General features: G+C 44.8%; 1 protein-coding gene across 4 annotated transcripts in view; it reads right to left on the bottom strand.

The window, feature by feature from the left end:
- Positions 1 to 3103: 3103 nt before the first annotated feature.
- MRAP2 (melanocortin 2 receptor accessory protein 2) overlaps positions 3104 to 27259 on the bottom strand; it is a 59707-nt gene continuing 35551 nt past the window's right edge. For 3 of the 4 annotated variants that reach the window (XM_066254211.1, XM_066254212.1, XM_066254213.1), the window contains exons 3-4: positions 20859 to 20958; positions 3104 to 4649 (exon numbers count right to left, since the gene is read on the bottom strand). In XM_066254211.1, the coding sequence (XP_066110308.1) occupies positions 4256 to 4649; positions 20859 to 20958 (494 nt within the window). In that variant the 3' untranslated portion in view covers positions 3104 to 4255. Of the gene's footprint in view, positions 4650 to 20858; positions 20959 to 23234; positions 23478 to 27259 lie in introns of those variants that run through there. The other variant, XM_066254214.1, reaches the window with a different exon arrangement.

Below are 27259 nucleotides of genomic sequence, written 5' to 3'. Positions count from 1 at the left end.
AATTGAGACTTTGGAAAATGTTAGGATGAGATAAATGTACTTTGCATGTGGATGGATATGAATCTTTGGGACCAAATGAAAGACTGTGGTGGGTTAATGTCCCCCAAAACGTTTCCATGCCCTACTCCCTAGAACAGGGGTCCCCAAACTACAGCCCGCGGGCCACATGCGGCCCCCTGAGGCCATTTATCTGGCCCCCACTGCACTTCCAGAAGGGGCACCTCTTTCATTAGTGGTCAGTGATAGGAGCATAGTTCCCATTGAAATACTGGTCAGCCTGTTGATTTAAATTTACTTGTTCTTTATTTTAAATATTGTATTTGTTCCCATTTTGTTTTCTTACTTTAAAATAAGATATGTACAGTGTGCATAAGGGTTTGTTCATAGTTTTTTTATAGTCTGGCCCTCCAATGGTCTGAGGGACAGTGAACTGGCCCCCTGTGTAAAAAGTTTGGGGACCCCTGCCCTAGAATCTGTGAATATGCTACCTTATACTGCAAAAAGCACCTTGCAGATGTGATTAAGGATCTTTGAGATGGGAGATTATCCTGGGTAATACAGAACAATATAATCAAAGGGGTTCTTATAAGAAAGAGATATGCTGGTCAGAGACAGATGTAAAGTAGAAGCAGAGGCCGCAGCAATTCAGGGCCACAAGCCAAGGAGTGTGAGCAGCCTCTAGACCAGGCATGGCCAACATATGGCCTGCGGGCCAGATCCGGCCCACGTAATGAATTTATGGGGCCCGCGATTAAATTTTTAATATTCTCTGCACAATGCACTGTGGAAATGAAAAAAGTGGTACTTTTAAATCGTTACTCAGAAGCGGAAGCATCTTTGATTATTGGAAATTGAGCTATTTAAGAAGATAGTGATATGCGGAAAAGAATTCTGCGTGTGCCTAATCTAGGGTTAACTTCTAATAATTGGTCCAATGCATTTGTGATACTTCTTTATTTTTTAAAAAAATTTCATTATAAAGATTTACAACTTTTGTACTCGTCTGTGCAATTTTTATAAGCAATTGAATAGTAGAATAGAGAGATTTAAAAAAACTTGCCAAGGAATATTTAGTAATCTTCAGCTCAACTTTTATATTTGCGAACAAACTTTTTCTTTAATGAATCTAAATAAAAGTACAACAAGATCAAGATTGAATGATTTACGTTTGGAGGCTGTGTTAAGAATAGCTACTACAAGAATAGAGTCAGATATTAAAAAAAATAACAGGCGATGCAAAGCACCTCAACACGTCACATTAGTTTTTTTTGTTAATTTACTGTACTAAATTACTTACATTTATTCATAAACAAATTACATAATAAAATTTTGTTTACTTAAAACAAATCGTTTTTTTGGGTTTTTTTTTGGGGGGGGGTTTCTGAAGCTGGAAACGGGGAGAGACAGACTCCCGCATGCGCCCGACCGGGATCCACCCGGCACGCCCACCAGGGGCGACGCTCTGCCCACCAGGGGGCGATGCTCTGCCCCTCCGGGTGTTGCTCTGCCACGACCAGAGCCACTCTAGCGCCTGGGGCAGAGGCCAAGGAGCCATCCCCAGTGCCCGGGCCATCCCTGCTCCAATGGAGCCTTGGCTGAGGGAGGGGAAGAGAGAGACAGAGAGGAAGGAGGGGGGATGGAGAAGCAAATGGGCGCTTCTCCTATGTGCTCTGGCCGGGAATCGAACCGGGGTCCCCCGCACGCCAGGCCAACGTTCTACCGCTGAGCCAACCGGCCAGGGCTAACAAATCGTTTTTGTATTTAACCTTTTTTAACTTTACTATTTCATCCGGCCGGTGAAAAAAGTTTTCTTTCTAATCTGGACCAGGGGCAAAAACTGTTGGCCACGCCTGCTCTAGACAATGAAACGGCAAGGAAATGGATTTTTCTTTGCGAGATCCTCTAATGGAACAGCCCTGACGACACCTTGATTTAGCCCACTAAGATTGATTTTGGGCTGCTGTACTCTAGAACTCTTAAGAGAATAAATCTGTGTTGCTTTAAGCCACAGAATTTTTATATTTTATTCAAACAGCAACAGGAAATTAATTCCAGAACAACATGAACATGAAGCACATGCTATAATGAAGTCCTTTGTCTCTGACCTAGAAGTCTTGTGTTTTCTGCCAGCGTCCATGAAACTGCTAGGCTAATCTGTTAGCTTGCAAGAGGGGTAAAACCTTAGATACTTCTCAATTCTTGATGTTTAGTTCATTAAAAATGATAGTGTAGTCATGGGTATCTTTTCAACTTTTAAATATTCTTCAGTCTTCTAATATACCCACTTTTTTTTTTTTTGTATTTTTCTGAAGTTGGAAACGGGGAGGCAGTCAGACAAACTCCCTCATGCACCCTACCAGGATCCACCTGGCATGCCCACCAGGGGGCGATGCTCTGCCCATCTGGGATGTCACTCTGTTGCAACCAGAGCCATTCTAGCACCTGAGGCAGAGGCCACAGAGCCATCCTTAGTGTCCGGGTCAACTTTGCTTCAATGGAGCCTTGGCTGCGGGAGGGGAAGAGAGAGACAGAGAGGAAGGAGAGGGGGAGGGGTGGAGAAGCAGATGGGCGTCTCTCCTGTGTGCCCTGGCCAGGAATCAAACCCGGGACTCCTGCATGCCAGGCTGACACTCTACCACTGAGCCAACCGGCCAGGGCTAATATATCCACTTTTAAATCAAATGCCATTTAGAGAGCTTTTAATCTTAATAACAAACAGTTCCTGGTTTATATTAAAGTAAATCATGAATAATATTCATACTAGAAGTTAAAATTAGCATTTTTCACAACTCTTGCTCTTTCCTGAAAACAGTCATTAAAAATAGCAGGTGTCTATTTGCAAGAAGGTTTTATAGCAGCTATAATTATAAAAAATATCCCACTCCTTGTTTTTAGTGTCAGAGTCTTAAAAGAATAGTATTTTCCTCAAAAGACACAATGGGAAAGGGATTTCTTTTGGTGAAATAATTCCTACATGAAACTTGTTACATGACTTGGACCTCTAGGATCCTAGAGATGATAGAGGTTAGGAGCATTAAATAAGGAATAGTTTTAAGAAGAAAATTTAAAAATCAGATGTGTGAAAACCAAGAACCAGAGAAAATTCTTGTGCAATCAAATGCATTTATTTCTTAGCTTAAGCAAGGCAGGTGGTTCACAAAGTTACAATGAAAATGCCATCCAGAGATTAGCAGTTGGTTATGCATGCAACCTGGATGTGTAAGACCAAATTCTTTCCGATACCAGGGTGCAGCTTCAGCTGTGTTGTACTCAGCCAACCTGGGTATCTGTGGGTGGGGTATTCACAACCCATTCGCCACATCAGCTCAGAGGCACATACAGGCCTAGTGACCATCACTTGCAAATCTGCTAAGTAGATAGCAAGGCAAACAGCATTTTACTTTTTCAGTGGCCGGTGGCACAACAGTGTGACAGGACACAGATACACCAACACTGAGACACACATAAGTCACCTCCCTCACTCAGCGGATAACCTCCCTTACATTTCTTGGGGACAGGAATGCCATGACTGATGCTCACTCTGGGATTGCAGGGGCAGAACCGCCCCCAGGTTTGGTCATGGGCAGCCTCAAGTTCTCAGAAGAGCTATTTCAGCACAACCAACAGAAATGTTGCCCACAGTGATGTGTCAGACAAGCGTGCCGACATCTCGGTAGACACTTGAGCCCCTGATGAAAATTAAGGGTTGAGTGGAAGGTACAGACTTTGGGGAATGGGGAGGGAGATGGTCCTACAATAAGAAAAAGGAGCCAGATCCCTAGTTTATACAGCTTTGTGTATATCCCAGCCTTGTCTGGATGCAAGGTCATAAATTCACAAAATGTTAGAGCCAGGATGGATCATCTACTCCAGATGCCTCACCTTATGGGGAAAATGTGGCAGCCCAGAGAGGTAAAGCAAATTAGCGGTGGACCCTGGCAGCGGCAGGGCCAGACTGGGACACAGAGTGCTAATCTCATTCAAGAACGCTGACACTGAGTATGTATGTGGCCAAATTTTTAAACAAGATGAGATAGTATAAATACTTTATTCCCCAAAAAGTACCAAATGCATTTAAAAGCATAAAAACTCAGCTTAATCAGCTCTCTTCAGAAGGGGCTCTCTTCCTTTTTTACTGTTTCTCTGTCTTTGTCTCTCTCTCACACACACACAAACACACAATTTTGGTGATGAAGATGTCTTGCTATACAAACACACCCAACATCTCAGGAAGACATATTACGGAGCATGCTTCTCAGTCCAGGTCCTTGTGCGAGGTCTGGGAAACTGGCTTATTTTCTAGAACAGTAGGTGGTTCTGAAATCAGCAGATCGTCATCCCCGAAGGAGGAGTTCTGGTCCGTGTTCACAAAGTTGGGGATGTCAAATTTCATGAGCCGGTTCAGCTCCTCCTCCGGCTGCCTGCTGGTCCAAGTGACTTCCCGGAGCTGAACGTCACTGTCGAGGGCTGTGGTCTGGGGACAGGCCTTGGCCTTTTCCAAGTGTTCCACGTCATTGATGTAGCAGTGAAAGAGAGACCTGGACTCCTCGTTGCCCTGACGAGAGAACGCCTTATCTGGCTCCAGCGGTCTTCCAAAGTCTGACACAAAGCTGTTCATCCTGAATCTCTTCTCTGAAGACTCTGCATTGCTGTAAAGAAAAGGGAGATAAAAAGTTTGCTTACTCTCCAGCTCATTCTCCTGCCGAATCGTGATTCTGGGCACACAGGGCAGGCAGGCATATTTCCACTGAGCACACACTGAGTGTAAGTTCCTGTACAGAGCGTGCAGACGAACATCAGACTGGGAGACATCACTTCTGAACATGCACAAGTAAACCCAAGGCAAGCACCCCACGCTGAGGGCCTCCGGACCTTCCCAGGAGGAGGTATCCTGCTGAGGAATCTTCTGATTCTCACCGGGATTCTTTAATCACCTGCATCCAAATTACTTCAAGTGCTTCTTAAAATGGAGCATCCTGAGTTGCAGACCCTCAGAATCCCTGGAGGTGGGGCGAGGTCATCTGTACTTTCATAGACTCTTCCAGGATCACTACTGATGCTCAAGTTTAGAACCACTGACCTACATCAGGCTGGCCTGAACAATGACAATGTGACCCCACAGAGGTGATTCATGTTAATCAAAGCACTGTTGTATCCATCTCTCTCATTTGATTCTCAAAACTGACCAGTGCAGCCTGACTAGGTGGTGGCGCAGTGGATAGAGCGTTGGACTGGGATGCGGAGGACCCAGGTTCAAGACCCCGAGGTCACCAGCTTGAGCATGGGTTCGTCTGGTTTGAGCAAAGCTCACCAGCTTGGACCCAAGGTCGCTGGCTCCAGCAAGGGGTTACTCATTCTGCTGTAGCCCCACAGTCAAGGCACATATGAGAAAGCAATCAATGAACAACTAAGGTGTCACAATGAAAAACTAATGATTGATGCTTCTCATCTCTCTCCATTCCTGTCTGTCTGTCCCTATCTATCCCACTTTCCGACTTCCTCTCTGTCTCAAAAACAAACAAACAAACAAACAAACAAAAAAACTGACCAGTGCAGTCACTTAGGGCAGAGATCCCCAATGCCAATTTTACAGACACAGAAGCCAACACAAGGAGCAGACAGCCCATTTGAGTCACACACTCAGTTAATGATCGGACTGGGAATAAAACCCAGCTTCCCAATCCCTTGTTTCATTTACTGTGGAACAAATTAGCAATTTAATGGTAATAAGTCAATGACTGAACGAATAAATCACTCTCAATTAGTCCTCTAAGTACATGAAAAAAAGAGCATGGGTAATTGAACACCCTAATATTCCACGGACTTGAAGCCCTTCTTTCCAGATTTATATAAAAGTTGCTCACACACAAGTAAGCAACTCCTTAAGGGCAACAATCGTGTCTGAACATGTTTTCAAAACCTAACAAAAACTAGGCTGTGCCCAACCAGTGTGTAACCTTTTTGATTCCAGTTCTGAACTCTCTTCCTTCCTATCCCGTCGCTCAGGACACAGTGCTGAGAACCAATTCCTACGGGTGGGAGGGCACAGACTCAACGTGCAGGTCTAGAAAACCTGATCATATCTATGAACTTCCTAATTATCAAGAATCACCTGGATGTCAGAGATGAGGAATCCTAGAAGCTTTGTGATCCAGACAGTTCAGGGACTTTTATATCAGATCTATCTCCTACCAGGATTATCTAGGTGACATCAGACAAGAAAATTATCTCAGAAGCCCGAGTTGTTCCTTTTAGTAAGAAGCCTGGTTAACAAATCTCATTGCCCGGTGAGCAGATGTGATGTGAAGATCATTGATTGACACAAAAGTAAATTACTAAACATTCAGTAGGTCATGTATTCAGAATTTACAGAAAAATCACTCGAGAGAGATGCTGAATGACATCTGCTCTAATGCAAATTTAAGTGATCTTGTCTTTCAGTGGCTGATTTTCTTTCCCTAATTGTCACTTCACTCAGGTTTAAAAGATGTTTGAGAACAAAGATGACTGTGCCAGCAACCTGTGACCTAATACGCTAAAAGATTACCTGGCAAAAAGAAGGGCTTAACATGTTAGAAAAGGCATGATTTCATGTTAGAAAAGGCATGATTTCATGTGAGAAAAGGCATGAAAAGGCTGGGGCCCACAGCATTTCCCAAGTGCAGGGCTAAGAAGCTCTGATAATAGCTAGACAGCCGCGCGGAGCATCAGCCAAGGAGGAAAGCGGACCCAGAAACCTAAGTGTGTGCAGCTGCTCTTCCACGGCGCAGGCTTCCTGGGCTCTGTTATCCACCCTTGTCGAAGAACAAAGGCACAGGCGTGTCAGAGGGCTGGGCCTCCCCGAGCACAGCCAAGGCTCTGCGGTGCTTCCCCGCCCCACCTCGCTCCCCCGACCCTTTTCCTGATGATCTCGGTGTGAGAACAGTGCAATTTGTCTGATTCTCCTCTGAGAACAAGGGAAAAAGGTCATCTTTGTACTGGCAGACTCTGGTAAATATTAAATATTCACTAGGTCATCCTTTTATTCCTCTTTTCTTTCCTTGACTGACAAACTAAAGGATTTATATGTGAAAACCTGTGATCATGGACACAACTTGCTTCAATATAGTTTCTTTCTATTCATTCTACCCCTGGGTAAAATTTACATACAGAATTCCATAGATCTTAAATATAAACTCAATGTGTTTTTATTAACTTATGCATCACATAACCACCATCCTCAACCACGATATAAAGTACTTCCTTTATCCTAGAAAGTTTCCTTGCAATCAATTTCCACCCCTTTTCGGTAACACTGCTCTGATCTCCATTTCCTTTGATGAGCTTTACCTGTTCTTGAACTTCCAGTCTATTTCCACTTCCTATAGGCAAGCTGTATGGATTTTTCTCACCACAGACTAGTTTAGCCTGTTCTTAAATTCATACAAATGGAATCACACAATTTACGGCCTTGTGCCTGCATTTCTTTGCTCTGCATGGTTTTGAGATTCACCCATGTTGTTGCATGTAACAATCGTTGTCTTTTTACTTGCTCAGCATAATTCCATTGTGTAAATACACTACAATCTGTTTATTTGTTCAATTGTTTAAGTGTGTTTGGGTTGTTTCCAGTTTGGGGCTGTTGTGAGTAAAACTGCAATGAACATTCTTGAAAAGCCTCTTCGCAGAGATATGTTTTTACTGTTCTTGAGAATATGCCTAATAGGAGAATTACTGGCTCATGTAGGAGAGTGTGTTTAACTTTGTAAGAAACCGCAAAGCTTTCAGAACTGGCTGTGCCATTTTACACTCACCCCAGTGTATGAGAGTTAGAGTAGTTCCTCATCCTTGTCAACATTTGGTGTGTCAGACTTTTTCATGTTAGCCATTCTCACGGGAGTGAAATGGCATCTCATTGTGGTTTTAAAGTGCATGTTTCTGAGATCTAATAGTACCGAGCATCTCTTCATGTTCTTATTGGCTATTGGTTTACCTTCTTAGTTGAAGTGTTTGTGTGAGACTCCTTTTCCCCTTTTAAAAACTGGGTTGGTTTTTTGTTTTTGATTTGTAGAAGTTTGGTGACATATTCTGAGCACAAGGTCTTAGGCAGATATATATATTGTAAACATTCTCTCTTGAGTTTTGTAATATAGTCTGAATTCAAGATTTTTCTTAGATATGTGTTGCAAACATTTCTCTTGATCTGTGATTTGTATTTTCATTTTCTTAAAGATATCTTTTAATGGGCAGAAGCTTTAAATTTCATTTAAGTTCAATTTATTAACTTTTTTTTGAGAGAGAGATAGAGAGAGGCAAGAAGGGAGAAACATGAGAAGCAATTCATGGTTGTGTCACTTGAGCTGTTCATTGATTCTCACATGTACCTCAACGGGGTGGGGGTGGGGGTGTTGGCGGCAGCTCCAGCTGAGCCAGTGACCCTTTGCTCAAGCCAGCGACCTTGGGACCATGTTGATGATCCAGCACTCAAGCTGGTGACGCCATGCTCAAGCTGGTGATGTCATGCTCAAGCTGGTGACGTCATGCTCAAGCTGGCAAGTCTGCACTTAAGCAGCCAACCTCAGGGTTTCGAACCTGGGACCTCAGCATCCCAGATTGATACTCTATCCACTGTGCCACCAACGGTCAGACATTAACTTTTTTCTTTTACGTTTACTGCTTTTTATATCCTCTCTATGAAATAATTTCCAACCCTAAAATCAAAAAGGTATTTTCTTACTCCTTCAACTAGAAACATGATAGTTTTAGAAGCTCTATCCACAAGTGGCTATTTAAATTTGAATTAAGTAAAATTTAAAATGCAATATCTCATGTTCCAAGTTCTCAATAGCCACATGTGGCTAGTGCTGCCTAATTAGACAGTAGAGAGAACATTTCCATTGTCTCAGAAAGTTCTATTGAACAGAGCTCTTCCAGGAGCTTTTACTTTGTATATATGATCTATGTTGAGAAAGGGGTCAAGGTTCATTCTTGTCCTTATGTTTATTCCATTATTCCAGCACTGTTGTTAAAAAGAGATTTTTCTTTCAATTGACCTTATACAAAACTCACTGAAGTATTTCTACATGTTATTAACAAATAATAAAAAAATAATTCCATTCATAATAGCATCAAAGAAATGCAATACTTAGTAGTAAGTTTAACAAAGAATGTGTAAGTCTTGTACATTGAACATTTCAAAACATTGCAAAGTAAATTGAAGAAGGTGGAAGACTTCAGGTAGAAAGTCTTACACCCACATAACCATAGACATAAGCTAATAAAGCTCCCTTCTTTCAAGGGCTGTTAGCCCTCCCTCCTGTTTTTGTTTACTAATATTCATTCTCCAATGTCTTCCAACAGTCATTCTGTATATCTTCTCAGATTTTATTGTCATCTGCAATGTTATTTTTTTTTAACTTTTTATTTATTTATTTGTTTTGGGGGGGGGGTAGGAAGCATCAACTCCCATATGCGCCTTGACCAGGGAAGCCCTGGGTTTTGAACCAGCAACTTCAGAGTTCCAGGTCAACGCTTTACCCACTGCACCATCGCAGGTCAGGTCTGCAAGGTAATTCTGAAACAAGCAAATCTGCCATTACTGGAGCTGGAACCCATCTGCCTAACTCTTCTTGGCAAACATGAATCATGTATGGTGCCACCTCCTGCAAGAAGCCTTCCTTGACTCTTCCCATCTGAATTAGGTTGTTCTCTTGGAGGTCTGGGTGCTTATCTCCATTTGTCTTCTCACTCTGTATGACACTCTTTTTCTTTACTTGTCTGGCACCCTCATTAAGGTTATGAGTTCTTGGGAGCAGGTTTTGTGTGTTCCTTGTTAATATCCGCAGTATCTGGCAGAGTACTAGGGATATAGTAGATGCTCAATAAATGTTTGGTAAATGAATAAATGAATTTACTCATCATGAAAAAATGTTATAGCTAAAGCAACTCTTGCTTTGGCAGGAGGCCCCTTCTACAGTTCCTACAGGATCAGAAATCAGTTTCACTAAGGCCTGAAAGCAAGAATATGTGATCTTTAATAGACGGTTTCTCTGAACAAAGCTATTCTGTGTGTGGGCTCCAGAGCCAGCGTTACAGAAGATCCAGCAAACTAGTCCATCCAGGTCTGACCTATACCTATTTTGAGTCAAAGGAAATATCCTGTCTCTGACTGTTTCCCACAATGCTCCCCATTTCTCCAAGGTCTGTTCCAGAATCCTCCATGGGGCCTCCCCGATGTGTCTTTGAACATTACAGACCATAGAACTACTAAAATGGCACCTTGCACCTTCCACAACTGGCCAGCCTTGGAGGCTATAGGAGCTCAGTTCCTGGAGACTTCGTGCCTTTATTACAAGAATGGCTTCAAGGAGGACCAGTGAAAACCACCCCTCAGGGATTACCTGGTCTTTAAAGAAGCCTAGCCCTCATGAATCAGTCACACCTGAAAATGTTCTTATAAATTTAATACAGTGAGTAGCAAAATATTCTCACTAATTAGGCAGTTTACATCTGGATGTTGTCTTAATTCAGTTGTAGGATGAAACACCTGCCCTATTGCTAAGGGTAATCTTTCCAGTGTTATAAAACACGTGCCTGTGGACAACCTGGGCACTGCTCTACAGGAGGTATGCCCCCAGGACAGAGAGCAGAGGGCTAGCTGTAGCCTCCCACCCTCTCGAAGTTGGCATAGAGAAAAAGAATGCTTGCCTGACCATGCGATGGTGCAGTGGTTAGAGCATTGAACTGGGATGTGCAGGACCCAGGCTAGAGACACTGAGGTCGCCAGCTTGAGCACAGGGTCATCTGGTTTGAGCAAGGCTCACCAGCTTGAGTGCAAGGTCGTTGGCTCGAGCAAGGGGTCACTCAGTCTGCTGTAGTCCCCCCCCCCCCCCCCCCGTCAGGCACATATGAGAAATCAATCAATGAACAACTAAGGAACCACAACAAAGAATTGAAGTTTCTCATCTCTCTCCCTTCCTGTCTGTCTGTTCATATCTGTCCCTCTCTCTGACTCTCCCTGTCTCTGCCACACAAAAAAATAAAAAAATAAAAAAGGAATGCTCACTGCACCTATCAGAGAAGTTAAAAGAATTTAAAATCAACTAGTTCTTCCACTGCTTTGGTTACTACACCTGTGAAAATTAAAAATTGCAAGCGACAAACACCTTAAATTCTACCATGATTGAAACTATAGTTAAAACCAGAAGCCACAAGCTTCAACAACTGCATCAACAACAACAAAAAAAAGAGAAACTATTGTTAATTGAACTAGCAATTAATACCATGTTCTAAGTATCATAAAGAAAATCAGAATACTGAATACTATTTGTGCTATACACTGAATTTTTGTATCCCTTCAAAATTTATATGTTGAAACCTAATTCCCCAAATGCTGGTATTAGGAGGTGGGACCTTTAGGCTGTGATTGACTCATGATGATGGAGCTCTCATGAATGGGATGAGTGCCCTTATAAAAGATGCCCCACCTAGAGAGATCCCTCACGAATGGCATGAGTGCCCTTATAAAAGATGCCCCACCTAGAGAGATCCCTCACGAATGGCATGAGTGCCCTTATAAAAGATGCCCCACCTAGAGAGATCCTTCACGAATGGGATGAGTGCCCTTATAAAAGATGCCCCACCTAGAGAGATCCCTCACAAATGGGATGAGTGCCCTTATAAAAGATGCCCCACCTAGAGAGATCCCTCACGAATGGCATGAGTGCCCTTATAAAAGATGCCCCACCTAGAGAGATCCCTCACTCCTTCCTCCACACAAAGACTGCCAACTCTGAACCAGGGGATAGGTTCTCACCAGACATTCAATCTCCCAGCACCTTGATCTTAGACTCTTCAGCCTCCAAACTGAAAAATAGATTTCTGTTACTTACAAGCCACCTAGTCTATGGTATTGTTATAGCTGTCTGAACAGACCAAAACAATATTTCAGAAAATTCCGAGTCACCAAGAATTCTAGTGCCTTTAGTATATTTATCACAGTCCTCCCCATCATGAAATGGAGCTCTTACTAGCACATTCACAAGATCTCCTGTGTCATCCTACCTTTTAAAAAGTTAAAATTGTTTATTTTGATAGAGCCTTGAGACTTGAAATTGTTTCATTTATTTAAGAATTTGTGCTCCTCATTTTCAGCTTGTTATAAGAAATGCAATTTGAACTTAACGTACTGACCGTAACATTACTGAACTCTACCAGCCAGACTAAAAATGCTGTTCAGATTCTCGGTCTTTTCTTTTTCTCACCACGGGTTGTGTCAAGTATTCACTCTACCTGTGAAATAATTTCTACCTGGACAGAGATCGTCATAAACTCCCGTGACATCCCTTGATCACAAACTTTCATCGACTCCCCATACTCTTCTGCCTAATATGTCAGACTATCCCCCTCACACCAGCTGGCCCTTCCAGGGTCCTCTCCTAGCAGTCCTCTCCTAAAATCCAGCTAAATGGGACCTGTCTTGTCCCCCAGTGCACTTAGGACTGTCCCTCTCTGTGCCTTTGCTTGTGCTGTTCCTTCTACCCCTCTTCAAAATCAAAACTTTCTTCACCATGCAACTCAAAAGTCACTGCTCCATGGAGAATCTCTGATCTCCCCACAGGAAGCAGTCTTTCTTCCCTCTGTGCTCCTGCTGAAATTTCCTGACCTTCTCTTCCCGGACACTTCCCTTCAGCCTCCTGTAGGAGCTGTTTGTGGACAGTCTATTCTCTCCTGTATACTGCTGTGCTACATTTTGTTCACCTTTTCATCTCTCAAAGGGCCTCACAGCCATTAGACTCTTAGTGTCCTGAATGGACGTATCTGCATGGTGACCTGAAGCCGATTCCTGAGGGGCACAGCCACCTACAGGGGTTAGTGAAATGCTCCTTCCTCTATGTCCCAAAGACAAATCAGGTCAAGAGGAAAGACTCCTCCTACCTCCACATGCAGAAGAAAAATACCCATAATGCTCTGGGTTATTCCCCTGGGGATTTTCCAGATTTATGACAAGATCTGCTGCTGTGCTGAGAGTATTAGCATGCCCACTGCTGTCCTCGGGTTTGCCCTTCCTGAGAACTGGTGGGCAGACCTGCTGCGGGCACCTGGTATTTGCAGCGGGCAGTCCCACTGGACTTTTAAAGACGGGTAAGGTACAAAGATCTATTGTGACCAAAATCTTCTGTACTTAACAACCTGAGAAAATAATAATGCCCACTAACACTGAGCCATAGCTGGTGCTGAGAGCTTCATCTCATGTGACAAGCCCAGCCCACAGAGAGGTGCCAACCGAACCCTTCTGTGTGCAGAAGTACCTTTTGGTTGCTTTAGTTGGTAGTTCTGACTTCTAGGAAGATGTTGGTCTCTCTGGAAAATTTACTACCTTAGTAGAACCACCAGCACAGTCCTGAGCAAGCCCGTAGCTGCGCACTTAGTAAACACGTCTTAATTGATGGGGAATTAAAAGTAACTCCCAAACAAAGGTGTATAAATTGATTCAGATACATAGAATAGTCGAAGTTTATACTTCATGATAGAGGCAGACCTCTCAGAGTGACAGGACTTCCTTAGGAACCACTCACTATGTCTGCACTTTGCCAGCGCATTCCTGTGGCTTTGGTCACAATCAAAGACCTTAAGGACTGACATTCTCCAGGTTTTAGCTTCCAGTTGCATTACAGACATCCTTTAGTCAGTGCCATACTCAGGTAAATTACAGCTCTAAGTAAAATGTAATTTTCATTGTACAAGGTCATGAGTAATCCTGCACTCACCTCTAAATAAAAACATCCCACTAGGACTAAGTACACTTAGCAAAGCCTAACAAGAAAGAGTATTTGTGGTATATGCTATCTGAGGCTTGATAATTTTTTATTTTTTTATTTTTTTCTGAAGTGAGAAGCAGGAGGCAGAGAGACAGACTCCCATATGTGCCTGACCAGGATCTACCCTGTATGCGCACCAGGGGGTGATGCTCTGCCCAGCTGAGGTGCTGCTCCATTGCAACCTGAGCCATTCTAGCACTTGAGGCAGAGGCCATGGAGCCATCCTCAGCACCTGGGCCAACTTTGCTCCAATGGAGCCTTGACTGCAGGAAGGGAAGAGAGAGACAGAGAGGAAGTAGAGGGGGAAGGGTGGAGAAGCAGATGGGCACTTCTCCTGTGTGCCCTGGCTGGAAATCGAACCTGGGACTTCTACATGCCAGGCCAATGCTCTACTGCTAAGCCTACTGGTCAGGGCTTGATAATTTTTTAAAGAAGTCCAAAATATGCAACATAAAAATGTGATCCAAGCCTCTCCTGTTACTCTTTGTGGCAGATTTATGATAATGGAACCATAATGCTTTTAACAAGATGACATAGAGAGTAAATGGCTCCTTAGTCAAGAAAGCAGAGGAAAATGGTTCTTTTATCTTTATTGTCCATAAAGGATCCAGGTAAGAGGGGTTTTCCCCCCACACAACAGCAAATATTCCATGGGGAAAATAACCTTCATTAAAGCTGCATTTTGGGCCTAAAAGCTTTTAAGAAAGGTGATGTCAGCTTTATAACAGCCTTTCTCCATCTGCTGTGTACTTCACTAGTGTGTACCAATATCTGGTTCTCTTCTTCTAGGCAGATTACCCTTCCCAGCCTGGGCAGCCAGGGGGTGGAGCTAGCTCTGACCAATGATCTGTGAGAGGAGGGGCTATGTTCCTCCTATGAAAAACAGAAGGGCAGAGGTGAGATCTCCAGACATTGTCATCCTTGTCGCACTAACCTTGTCGCAGGAGGCTGAGTGTTGGAAATAGTGCAACTACAAGTGGAGAAGCTTCTGTCCACCCCTTGCCAACCTCAGCAGATGTGTAGCTTGAACAAGGAGTAAACCTATGTTGTGTTATATTGTGATAGGGGAGTTAATCTTTACTGCCTTATAACCTAACTATTGCACATTCCCTCCCTTAACAGAACACACAGTAATTCCAGCTGAGCTTTTTATCCTAATATGATTTCAAGTTGAAAACTTCAGTGGATAGAGCATCGGCTTGGCCTACGGATGTTTTGGGTTTGATTCCCAGTCAGGGCACACAAAGGAAGCAACCATATGCTTCTCTCTCCCTTATCACCTCAGGTGCTGAGGATAGCTTGGTTGACTCAAGCATCAGACCCAGAAGGGGGTTTCCAGATGAATCCTGGTCAGGCACATGCAAGGAGTCTATCTCCCCTCCTCTCACTTAAAAAGAAAAAACTTCAGGGAGAAAACTTGCCTGTTTTATGATGATGTCCTTAGCTCTGTGCAGTTGAATAGATTTCAACTCTTGCCATCCAAAGGGGTGGCAAATATATGTTTTATCTCAAGTAAACTGACTGATTCCTAATGGCTGCCTGGGGTGGTGTTTTGAAAATGATTCTGAGGCAGTCTTGACTACCCATGGAAGATAACACTATTAATTAATGACATCTGTTGTGGGCGTGGGCACAGGGAGTGGGGGCAGCAGTGCTGGTCACTGCTATCCTTGTGTCTCACTGCTGTCAAAGGGATACACATACCCCTCCGTTATCAGAAATGGGAAGACCTTAGTGAGCCATTCTAGCCCACTCACCAGATGCCTCATGGGGAAAAAGAACTAATAGATTCACCACTAATCCATTTTGAGATTGCAGATTTGATCACCTATCTTAATCAGAACGTTGGAGTCATATTTGTGAAATCCTTCTTTAGAAGTAACTGTTTTTAATGACAAACTAGCCACATAGTCTGCTAAATAGAGCAATCAGAATTCAGACAAGTCAGTCCTTTCAATCCATTACCACGACTGTCTACATTTATCTTACTGTTTTCCTGAGACACACACCCAATCTGAAGCTGGGGTAGAATGAGGCTACTTTCTGACAAGTGTAGATGCTACATGAATGTTTAGGGCCTGGTTGTCCCTGGGTTTCTTATTCTCCCTCCTACTCCTTACTTAGACCCTTCAGCTCCCACCAGAACTTCCACCAGCACTGAAGGAGTAGCTTAATCCTCACTGAGTGCCACTCAGAGCCCAGTGTAGCATAGGCCCATGTCTCCATAGACAGTACCTCACTTACTCTTTACCATAATCCTAGGAGGTGAGTACAATGTTATTTTATTTTAATTAATTAATTTATTTATTATTTTTAGGTGAGAGGAGGGGAGATAGTGAGGCAGAGTCCCACATACACCCCAACCAGGATCCACCCAGCAACCCCATCTAGGGCCAATACTCAAGTACCAAGCTATTTTTAGTGCCTGAAGCTGATGTGCTCAGACCAACCAAGCTATTCTCAGTGCCCAGGGCAATGCTGGAACCAACTGAGCCTCTGGCTGCGGGAGGGGAAGAGGGAGAGGAGGAGGAGGGATGGAGAAGCAGATGATTGCTCCTCCTGTGTGCCCTGACCCAGAATGGAACCCGGGACATTCATACACCACCTTATGAAACCTGTGTAGGGGATGTGGCAGTGTTAGTCAAATGAGTTTGCAAATATGATATATGTGTTTGCTCACTTGTGATTTGTGTTGGGTGTGGGGGACGGGCTGTGGGCAGGCAGGGTCATTGTAGCCTAGGGTTTAGTTTTAAGACTGGGCTTTTCCCCACACCCTTGACTGATTGTATGATCTGGGTGGTGCACTCATGAGGAATCCAATTATGCCTCAGATAAGTGACTTTGTATCAGAGACTTCCTTGTTTGTATATTGGATTAAGGGTTTTTGGTTTTCTACACTATAAAGTGGAGCAGACCAGGAGCTGGCTCACACAGTTCCTGCTATCACAATTGCAGGGGCTTCCCTGATCCCTTGCCCTTCATAGGAAAAGCTGGTTTTCTGCTTTTCCCTTGTCTTCTTTTGTGGTTTGCCTGTATTGGTGAGACACCAGTAAATAGGATGGCCCCCCATCCTCTGACTCCACCATTTCTTTATCTTCTGCCCGAATCCAATGGGAACCTGCATGTGAATGGCCACGATGGCGGCTCCTGGCCTTATAGGCATTCTCCCCCAGGTCTCTCAGTGCATGCCTTATGGTCTCCGGGAAGTCATTGTTTCCACAACAAGTGGTGACACAGGGTCATTATGACACATTAAGGAAATGTATTAGTCAGGATTCTCCAGAGAAACAGAACCAACAGGATGTGTGTGGGTGTGCATATCACCTTTCTTTGTTGGTTCCTTCCTTCCCTCCTTTCTTCCTTCCTTCCTTCCTTCCTTCCTTCCTTCCTTCCTTCCTTCCTTCCTTCCTTCCTTCCTCCCTCCCTCCCTCCCTCCCTTCCTTCCTTCCTTCCTTCCTTCCTTCCTTCCTTCCTTCCTCCTTTCCTTTCCTTTCCCTCCCTCCCTCCCTCCCTCCCTTCCTTCCTTCCCTCCTTCCTTCCTTCCTTCCTTCTTTCCTTCCTTTTATTTTCTCTCTCTCTTTCTGGCTATATAGAGAGAGGAGCACAGATTTATTTTAAGGAATTGATCCATATGATTACCTGTTGGGCAGATAAAATGTATTATGCTCACTTTGTTAAAGATGGCGCCGCTGCCCACGTGGAGGCCGTTGCCCAGGTGATATTAATGTGTGTCTCTGTGGGCAGGCAGGATCGTTGTAGCCTGGGGCTTGGTTTTGGGATTAAGCCTTTCCCACCCTTTTTGATGTAGGGCGGTACAATCCTATCATGCCTCAGAAAGTGACTTTGTATTAGAGACTTCCCTATTTTGTATATTGGATTAAAGGTTGTGAAGCTACACTATAAAATAGGGGCAGAACGGGAGCTGGGGCGCTCTTGGTTCCTGGGATATTAGAGGAGAGAGCAGAGAGCAGGAGGAGGCCACGTGGAGTAGGCCAGGAGAAGCAGCCAAGATGGCAGAGTGCTGAGTGAGATGCCAGTTTGTACAGAGTTTGTATCTGGGATAAGGAAGGAGATGGGGAACTGAGGAGAATAAGGCTGGTGAGCTAGAAACCTTTGATTCTAGGAAACTCGGATAAGTCAGTGGCTTTTGAGCACTGAATGTGAGAGGGTTTTGGAGCCCAGTGTGTGTTTTTACTTGCCTGCCGGGTGCAAGCTAGGATTAAAGACTATGGCCCACCAGTTTGTGGCTCCGTTGTTTCTTTACCGACTGTCCGAATCCAATGCGAACCTGCATGTGCCAGAAGGCTGCTGTGATAGTGGCCCTGGCCTTGGCTCCTGGCTTTACATTACCCAAAATCTGCAGGTAGGCCAATGGGCTACAGACCCAGGGTAAAGTGGCAGTTCGAGTCTAGGGCAGTCTTCCACCAGAATTCCTCTTAGCTTGAGATAGGTTAGTCTGTTTCTAGGAAGGCCTTCTACTGATTGGAGGAAGACCAACCATATTACAGAGGCTGATCTGCTTCATTCACCCTTTACTAATTTAAATGTTAATATCATCTAAACACACACACCCCACATACACTTTGACCAAATATCTAGGTATTATATCTTGGCCAAGTTGACCCTTAAAATTAACCATCACAGGAAGTCATGTTTTATTTTGGGCTAGGGTTCCCATCAGTACAGTCCCCTGCATCCTATATCAAACAAATCAACTTCCATAACTACATTGCAAAAATCCATCTGTCCCTCTAAGGAAAAGGAAGGTAATGAGGGGGTGTCATTCCCCCACCACTGAGATGTGCCCTAATCTGAGTTTTGTACTCAGCTTCTCTAACTACTGTTGCAATTCACATCATCTTTTCAAATCCCATGGACCATTACAATAGAAGCAAAGGCATGTGCGGATGTCAATAAAGACAAAGAAAGGGGAAAGTGCACGTCTTTTTAGTGGCTGTTAAAGAGATTCTCAACCATATGTCTCCACATGCTTCAATAAAATGGTATTTTCCTTTCATGTAAAATGTGTTTAATTTTTTTCTAGACCCCGATGTCTGGAAATAACTGAGTTATGGGCAGAACTGTCCCATTTATCCAGACATTTGTTTCGTTCAAGTGCAGGCTGAAGACTGAGCAGCAGCCGCTGGAGACTGGGGTGAAATACAGTATAATAAGAACGCTGTTGCCGGGCTGTGAGGATTAGTGAAATGCTGAATGCAAAATGTAAGGAACTGTGCTAAATTTCTTTCATTTGCTCTCCCAGACCCCTTCCCACCCTCGCCCACCCTGCCCTGTGCCCTGGGAAACACACCCCGCGGAGGCTCTGGCCGCTGGTGCGTTGTTGTGGTCACCCAGTGGGAGCAATGGGGGGACGGGAAGGAGGGAGCAATCAGTCTGGCTGGTGATTGTGAGGACCCCTCTCTGAGATGGCACATGGGCTGGCCGTGTCCCTCAATCCAAGGTCACAGCTCCTTTCAGCCTCCTTCTCTAGAGGACCCTTGGGTTCGAGCTCCCCCCAGATAGGGGTGGTGCCTGCTCCTCAGTATCACTAGCCCTCGGCTGCTGCCCTGTCCCGAGGGTTTATCCTCCTCCCTGGCCACAGCCTATGAATGGCCCTTCACCAGATGCTCTTCCAATTCCCTAATCTGAGTGTGCTACTTGTGCCTGCTGGGGCCAACTATAAAGGTGCTCGACATATGATCTTTTTCCTTTTTTTAAAAAAGAGTTGGGATAAAAAAAAAATGTCTCTAAAACATTTCTGAGTTTTTTGCAACCGTAATTGAACAAATACCTTCTGATGTTACTCGATGTATTTTAAGCACCCACGTAATAACTTTTCCCCTTAAATCCAAAGCCCAACACAATTATTCTTTATTCTGCTATGAGAATCACACGATTCCTTCAGTGTTTCCCTTTTTATCCTAGTTTCAAGGAAACTCAGCCGTGAACGCAATGTTTCCTGTCTATGATGAATTCAGTCAAATACTCAGTAACAACTATTGCTCTACCCCTTGAAATGTTTTTAAAAACTAGTTTTTATCCTACTTTTCTGTTGTCTTTTTTCACTGTTTTTAGTCTGGTGAGGCATCTACATTTTTTTCGACTAAGTAGAAAATACATCTTAATTAATAAGTATTTCAACATAAAAATCAGGCCTCAATCAGCAGTAAGACTACACAAAAGGGCCAAGAAACCCAGGATCACAAGGATCCACCTGAAAACAAGGCCCAGAGGCAAGAAGCAGGCGGAAGGCAGAGCCCACCCACAGGCCCCTGGATGCAGGCAGCTGTCCGCAGCCAGGCCCTTGTCTCCACCCACTGGAAGTAACCCCATCCTTGATACTATTTCTGTTTCTTCAGTTCCCTGGGAACCTCAACAGAGATTTAATGTTGGTCAAATAAGTTTGTAAATATGATATATATATTTGTTTGCTTATAGTTTGCACTGGATGTGGGGGACAGGCTGTAAGCAGGCAGGGTCATTATAGCCTAAGGCTTAGTTTTAAGACTAAGCTTTACCCACACCCTTGACTGTTACATGATAGGGGGTGGTGCATTCTTATGAGAAATCCCATTTATGCCTCAGATAAGTGGCTTTGTATCAGAGACTTCCTTATTTGTATATTGGATTAAAGGTTTTGATTTCTACACTATAAAATGGAGCAGAGGAGCCCATGCTGTAGGAGAGCAGAGAAAGGCCGCATAGAGGAGAGGAGAAGCAGCCAAGATGGCAGAGTGCTGAAGGAGAAGCCAGTTTGTGCAGAGAGAAGGAGATGGGGAACAGAGGTGAATAAGGCTGGTGAGATACAAACCTTTGATTCTGGGAAACTCGGATGAGTCAGTGGCTTTGGGAGCCCTGAATGGAAAGGGAAGTGTTTTCCCACTGTGTGTATTTCTTGCCCGCCAGGTGCGAGCTAGGATTAAAGGTAATGGCCCACCAGTTCTTGGCTTTGTTGTTTCATTACCATCTGTCTGAATCAAATGCGAACCTGCATGCGCCAGGCAGCTGTGATAATGCCCGGGGCTACTGGCTTTACATTTAGGAACAGCCCAAACTTACTCTTGGTGTGGGGCTCCTGTCTTGGTCAGCAAGGTCAGCACAAAAAACATGAAAATCACGAAAACTGCGAGACCAACCCAAAATCCAATCACAATGGAATCTGCAAAACAGTTAATACTGGGATTAGTATTTCACAACAGCTGAAAAACTTCAACATTCAAGGTGTTGGGCAGATAAAATGTATTATGCTCACTTTGTTAAAGATGACGTTGCCCACGTGAGGCCATCGCCCAGGTGATATTAATGTGTGTTGAGAATCCTTGTAGCCTGGGGCTTGGTTTTGGGATTAAGCCTTTCCCACCCTTTTTGATGTAGGGCGGTACAATCCTATCATGCCTCAGAAAGTGACTTTGTATTAGAGACTTCCCTATTTTGTATATTGGATTAAAGGTTGTGAAGCTACACTATAAAATAGGGGCAGAACGGGAGCTGGGGCGCTCTTGGTTCCTGGGATATTAGAGGAGAGAGCAGAGAGCAGAAGGAGGCCACGTGGAGTAGGCCAGGAGAAGCAGCCAAGATGGCAGAGTGCTGAGTGAGATGCCAGTTTGTACAGAGTTTGTATCTGGGATAAGGAAGGAGATGGGGAACTGAGGAGAATAAGGCTGGTGAGCTAGAAACCTTTGATTCTAGGAAACTCGGATAAGTCAGTGGCTTTGTGAGCACTGAATGTGAGAGGGTTTTGGAGCCCAGTGTGTGTTTTTACTTGCCCGCCGGGTGCAAGCTAGGATTAAAGACTATGGCCCACCAGTTTGTGGCTCCGTTGTTTCTTTACCGACTGTCCGAATCCAATGCGAACCTGCATGGGCCAGCCTGCTTTGATAGTAGTGGCCCTGGCCATGCCTGCTGGCTTTACACAAGGAATCTGAGCTTTTTGGTACATGAAATGAGACAGGATGTCCACAATCTTATGAGACAATCTCAACTCCTCCATCACCTGGGGACAGGTGAGATGCAGGAAATGAGGGAGAGAGAAGAACCTGTGTTGGGTCCAGGTTCCTGTCTTAGGTAACACTAAGAGACCAGCCTTGTTGACCCTTGGCTTCCATATCCCAATAAAGGAACTGAGGACAGACCATAGGTTGTCAAGTTCCCCAAGATTCCACTGAAGTGTCTTGAATTAGAAAATACAGTTTTTAGTAGTGTAAAGCCAGCTTTAACAAAGTGAGCATAATATATTTTATCTGCCCAACAATCCACCCCTATGCTCACTTTCCGACCCACAATTTACATCACCGGCATCCCTGTGGAAGGAAATTAGGCACATTACACAAATTACAACAGCACAAATCATACAGTTTCAACACTCACAAAGGTACATGTTGGGCAGATAAAATGTATTATGCTCACTTTGTTAAAGATAACACGAGGAGGCCGTCGCCCAGGTGATATTAATGTGTGTTGGGGTGGGCTAAAGGCAGGCAGAATCCTTGTAGCCTGGGGCTTGGTTTTGGGATTAAGCCTCTCCTACCCTTTTTGATGTGGGGTAGTACAATCCAGTCATGCCTCAGAAAGTGACTTTGTATTAGAGACTTCCCTGTTTTGTATATTGGATTAGAGGTTGTGAAGCTACACTATAAAATGGGGACGGAACGAGAGCTTGGGCTCTTGGTTCCTGAGATTATCATTAGAAGAGAGAGCAGAGGAGAGCAGAAAAAGGCCACGTGGAGGAGGCCAGGAGAAGCAGCCAAGATGGTGGAGTGCTGAGTGAGATGCCAGTTTGTGTAGAGTTTGTATCTGGGATAAGGAAGGAGATGGGGAACTGAGGAGAATAAGGCTGGTGAGCTAGAAACCTTTGATTCTAGGAAACTCGGATAAATCAGTAGCTTTGTGAGCACTGAATGTGAGAGGGTTTTGGAGCCCAGTGTGTGTTTTTACTTGCCCGCCGGGTGCAAGCTAGGATTAAAGACTATGGCCCACCAGTTTGTGGCTCCGTTGTTTCTTTACCGACTGTCCAAATCCAATGCGAACCTGCATGGGCCAGGCTGCTCTGATGGTAGCCCTGGCCGTGGCTTCTGGCTTTACAGTACACTTCACCAATCCCTGAGCACTTTGCCCAAAGCGCAAAATGTCCTCGGCCTATGGGAAAAGTTTCCCGGGGCAGGGGAGTGCTTCCAGCAAAGCCACCCCCCACCCCCATCAGGGTATTTCACATTGTCCAAAATACATAAGTCCATCCAACAAAAGAGCCAATGCCCACTCCGATCGTAGTCCAGGAAATCAGTCCATGCACATGGGGTGTCAGCCACCCCCCTCATCCCTGCCGTCCTGGCAGGTCTTACACTGTCCCAAAGAGGAGCACATGGCAATGGCAGTCAGCATTTCCATCTCTGCTCCGGCAAGCTTGTCCAGCCCTATGTCCCAAAATCGCAGACCTACCAGGGCCGTAGTAGGTGCTCCTTCCAGCTGCGCTTTCACCTTCTGTAGATCACAACTCCAGCTCGATTCTCCTTATCCTCCAAAGAGGAACTGAAAACACCAGCTCCCACTGCCAGGCTCGAGTCCTGGGCCGCTGCCGGGCTCAAGTCTCAGGCTGCTGTCACCTTCTGCTCTGCAGACCTTGCAGCTCCAGCCCTGGCCTCCTGCCGCTGCTGGCTCTCCACAACATCCAGGGCAATCTACAACTCACGAACCTGTGAATCCTCCTCCAGCAGCTGCTCCCTTTCCAGGCGAATCTCGCAAACCTGGTCGGCCTCCTCCTCCAGCGCTTCCTCCAGCTCCAGGGTCAGCATCTCCTTCTCCCACGATTGCTCCAGCTCCTTCCACTGCTCGGTTTGCAGGTCCCGGGCAGCCTCTTCCACGGAGCTCTGTTTCCTCACACATGGCTGTAAAAGTCAGCCAGCCTACAATCCCCAAAAGGACAGCCATGGGGAACCCTAACACTAGCCAGTCCTCTACTCCACCACTCAAAGGCTCCTTGCCGATCTGTATCGAATCCTGCCACAGACTACGCCAAATGTAAAGCCAGCGGCCAGGGCCACTATCACAGCAGCCTCCTGGCCCATGCAGGTTCGCATTGGATTCGGACAGTCGGTAAAGAAACAATGAAGCCAAAAACTGATAGGCCATTTTCTTTAATCCTAGCTTGCACCCGGCAGGCAAGTAAAAACACACACTGGGCTCCAAAACCCACTCACATTCAGTGCTCACAAAGCTACTGACTTATCCGAGCTTCCAAGAATCAAAGGTTTCTAGCTCACCAGCCTTATTCTCCTCAGTTCCCCATCTCCTTCCTTATCCCAGATACAAACTCTACACAAACTGGCATCTCACTCAGCACTCCGCCATCTTGGCTGCTTCTCCTGGCCACATGGCCTCTTTCTGCTCTCTCCTCTAATGATAATCTCAGGAACCAAGAGAGCAAGCTCCCACTCTGCCCCTATTTTATAGTGTAGAAATCCAAACCTTTAATCCAATATACAAAATAGGGAAGTCTCTAATACAAAGTCACTTATCTGGGTCATGATTGGATTGTACCACCCCACATCAAAAAGAGTGGGAAAGGCTTAATCCCAAAACCAAGCCCCAGGCTACAAGGATTCTGCCTGCCCACCGCCTGCCCCCAACACACATTAATATCACCTGGGCAACGGCCTCACGTGGGCAGCGCCATCTTTAACAAAGTGAGCATAATATATTTTATCTGCCCAACAAGTAGAAACTGCAATGTAGAGTTTAAAATGAATTCTGATTCAAACCAGCCCCATTCTGCATTTTCACTTCTGCGCATGCAGGAACAGCTCGGGTCCCTGGTACCTCTGGCTGAGGACACACAAACAGCCTCCAGCACTGTCTCCTATCCTTCCGCGTGCTTCATCTCTGCATGAACCTGCTCCATCACAGCTCGTAACACTGCTCTTCTATGAAAAACTTCAACAAACACACACCTGACCTTTTCCAGGGTAAAAGAGATCCCGTACGTAAAACACTTTATTCAGTGTTGGGCATCTGAGAGGAAGGTACCCACATCTGCATGCTAGTATTGTTACAATTACTTTCTCCCAGCATACACCTACTTTAAAACCCATGTTTCCAATCAGGCTAGAGGACATTGTCTCGCTCAATTTACCTTAACTCTTAGCCACAACTCTCTAATCCTCAAGCCTTTTTAGAGGCTCTTGCCTTTACCTGGTGTCAACAAAAAAAAACCTTCCAAACCTGTAAAAGTTTTTATGAGTTTATTTGAGCCAAACTGTCGATAATTGCAGAGAAGCAAAGTCTCAATGGATTGAGAAAATGCTCTGAAAAAATGGCAGTTCCACCACTTATTTTAGGCATTAGAATCAAAGGGAAAGACGAAAGGGGGTTACATGAAATCAACTGGTGATAGATTAGGGAGGTGGGACAAAGCAAAGCAGGGAAATCTCTGGGATTGGATAAAAAAGAAAATGTATACACTAAAAGCTTTTTTACATAAGGAGGGACAAGACAGGTTAAATTAATTAACATGATAAACAATAACAGTGAAAGGGTTTGTTGGTTCCTGCTCTGGTGGGATGCTTGCCCTGAGGGAGCAGAAAAAAGATTACCCCCATACCTCAAAGGCATGTTATCAGGTACATTATTGCAGATGTAAAAGGCAACAGACTGACTTCAAAGCAAACACTGACCTTTGTACAGTTAGAGAATTACTCCCTAGGACATGACTACCCACCATAAACCACTTTCAGTAACAAGGTTTCAACTTCAGCCCATCCTGTGCATTTACTTTAGGCCCCAGAGACTGTAACAACACCATGCAAGCTTATCCTGAGCTTGTCATGTTCAGCATGTGGCCCCTTTTTCATCCACACTGGCTAGATCAATTTTCCCCAACCTTGAGCTGATCAAAGTTTCTCCATCCTTCAAAGCTGTAAAGCTAGTAGCCACGGCCACCATCACAGCCACCTGGCCCATGCAGGTTTGCATTTGATTCGAACAGATGCTAATGAAACAACAAAACCAGGAACTGGTGGGCCATTAGCTTTAATCCTAGGTTGCACCTGGCGGGCAAGTAAAAACACACACACACACACTGGGCTCCAAAACCCATTCATTCAGCTCTCACAAAGCTACTGACTTATCCGAGTTTCCTAGAATCAAAGGTGTCTACCTCACCAGCCTTATTCACCTCTGTTCCCCATCTCCTTCCCTTTGCACAAACTCTGTACTAACTGGCTTCTACTTCAGCACTCTGCCATCTTGGCTGCTTCTCCTCTCCTCCACGTGTCCTCTCTCTGCTCTCCTCTCTAATGCTAATCTCAGGAACCAAGAGAGAGCAAGCTCCCAGTCTGCCCCCATTTTATAGTGTAGAAATCAAAACCTTTCATCCAATATACAAACAAGGAAGTCTCTGATACAAAGTCACTTAGGGTGGGAAAGGCTTAGTCTTAAAACTAAGCCTTAGGCTACAATGACTCCACCTGCCTACAGCCTGTCCCACGCACCCACTGCAAACTACAAGCGAGCAAACATATATATTATATTTACAAACGTATTTGACCAACAAAAGCCCATTCCTGACACCATCCCCTTCACCAAGCCTGGACTCATTTCCCCAGCTGATGTACTCTCTCTCTCCTTTGAACTCCATGGCATTTTTGTCTGTGCTTCTCTACATGGGCTCTTCTTTGACCCTATCTTGGGTCATAGTCACTAGTGTATGTAACTGGGACAGGGTTGAGACTGGATTGTCTATAGCAGGGGTCCCCAAACTACGGCCCACGGGCCACATGCAGCCCCTTGAGGCCATTTATCTGGCCCCCGCCGCACTTCCGGAAGGGGCACCTCTTTCATTGGTGGTCAGTGAAAGGAGCACATTGACCATCTCATTAGCCAAAAGCAGGCCCATAGTTCCCATTGAAATACTGGTCAGTTTGTTGATTTAAATTTATTTGTTCTTTATTTTAAATATTGTATTTGTTCCCATTTTGTTTTTTTACTTTAAAATAAGATATGTGCAGTGTGCAAAGGGATTTGCTCATAGTTTTCTTTATAGTCTGGCCCTCCAACGGTCTGAGGGACTGTGAACCGGCCCTGTATAGCCAGTATCCACAGTCACCATCACAGCAGCCTGACCCATGCAGGTTCGCATTCGATTAGGACAGTCAGTAAAGAAACAATGGAGCCAAAAAACTGATGGGCTGTCATCTTTAATCCTAGCTTGCATCTGGCGGGCAAGTAAAAACACTCACTGGGCTCCAAAACCCACTCACATTCAGTGCTCACAAAGCCACTGACTTATCCGAGTTTCCTAGAATCAAAGGTTTCTAGCTCATCAGCCTTATTCACCTCTGTTCCCTATCTCCTTCTCTCTGCACAAACTGTGCACAAACTGGCTTCTCACTCAGCACTCCGCCATCTTGGCCGCTTCTCCTGGCCTCCTCCACGTGGCCTTTCTCTGCTCTGCTCTCTAATGCTAATTT

The sequence above is a fragment of the Saccopteryx bilineata genome, chromosome 1, assembly GCF_036850765.1.
Source record: "Saccopteryx bilineata isolate mSacBil1 chromosome 1, mSacBil1_pri_phased_curated, whole genome shotgun sequence".
Classification (NCBI taxonomy): domain Eukaryota; kingdom Metazoa; phylum Chordata; class Mammalia; order Chiroptera; family Emballonuridae; genus Saccopteryx; species Saccopteryx bilineata.
The sequence above is the reverse complement of the archived record's forward strand: the minus strand, read 5'-3'. Positions and strand labels throughout refer to the sequence as shown.